The sequence below is a fragment of the Plectropomus leopardus genome, unplaced genomic scaffold, assembly GCF_008729295.1.
Source record: "Plectropomus leopardus isolate mb unplaced genomic scaffold, YSFRI_Pleo_2.0 unplaced_scaffold91421, whole genome shotgun sequence".
In the NCBI taxonomy this organism is placed as follows: Eukaryota; Metazoa; Chordata; class Actinopteri; order Perciformes; family Serranidae; genus Plectropomus; species Plectropomus leopardus.
Window position 1 is genome coordinate 1 of NW_024700808.1, and position 819 is coordinate 819.

At 45.9% G+C, this 819-nt stretch overlaps 1 protein-coding gene across 1 annotated transcript; it reads left to right on the plus strand.

Moving 5' to 3' along the window:
* Positions 1 to 32: 32 nt before the first annotated feature.
* On the plus strand, positions 33 to 674 carry LOC121940633 (AFG3-like protein 2; the record flags this gene model as incomplete). Its single annotated transcript, XM_042483350.1, has 3 exons — positions 33 to 188; positions 323 to 476; positions 567 to 674. Coding segments are annotated over 3 exons (418 nt in total), but the record flags the coding sequence as incomplete, so codon positions are not given.
* Between the last annotated feature and the right edge of the window lie 145 nt (positions 675 to 819).

Consider the following 819-nt stretch of genomic DNA (forward strand, 5'->3'; position numbering starts at 1 on the left):
TTGTTGTTGTTGTTTAAATGTGTTAAAAGTCTCATCGTGTGGTTTCCCAGGGTGCCGTGCTGTCCGGACCTCCTGGGACGGGGAAGACTCTGCTGGCTAAAGCGACGGCCGGAGAGGCCAACGTCCCCTTCATCACCGTCAACGGCTCCGAGTTCCTGGAGATGTTTGTGGGCGTCGGTCCTGCCAGGGTGAGTAAATAACAAACACGGAGTATTTCGGATATAATCTCCCAAATATCTCTCTGCATTCAGAAATATGAAATGAAGCACTTTGGTGTAAAATAAATGAGTGAGGCCTGAATTTGAGGTTTCCTCGTCCACAGGTGAGGGACATGTTCGCCATGGCGAGGAAGAACGCCCCCTGCATCCTCTTCATCGACGAGATCGACGCTGTGGGGAGGAAGAGGGGAGGAGGGAACTTCGGAGGTCAGAGTGAGCAGGAGAACACGCTGAACCAGCTGCTGGTGGAGATGGACGGTACGCCGGAGATCGAGCGAGTCCTCTGGCTCCGAGTTTGAAACGATTTTTTAGGTCTTAACTGTTTGTTGTTTTTTTTTATTGTTGCAGGTTTCAACACGGCGACTAACGTGGTCGTCCTGGCTGGAACCAACAGACCCGACATCCTGGATCCTGCACTGATGAGACCGGGACGCTTCGACAGACAGATCTACATCGGTAAAGATATTTGGCTTTTATTTCTGTCCATAAAATATCTGTTAAAGTTTTCTCAATCCCACAGCAAATTTAAAAAAAAACAAAAAAAACAAATATTGTTAATATTTTATATTAAATTATTAAGATATTAAAAAAGTGAAATATT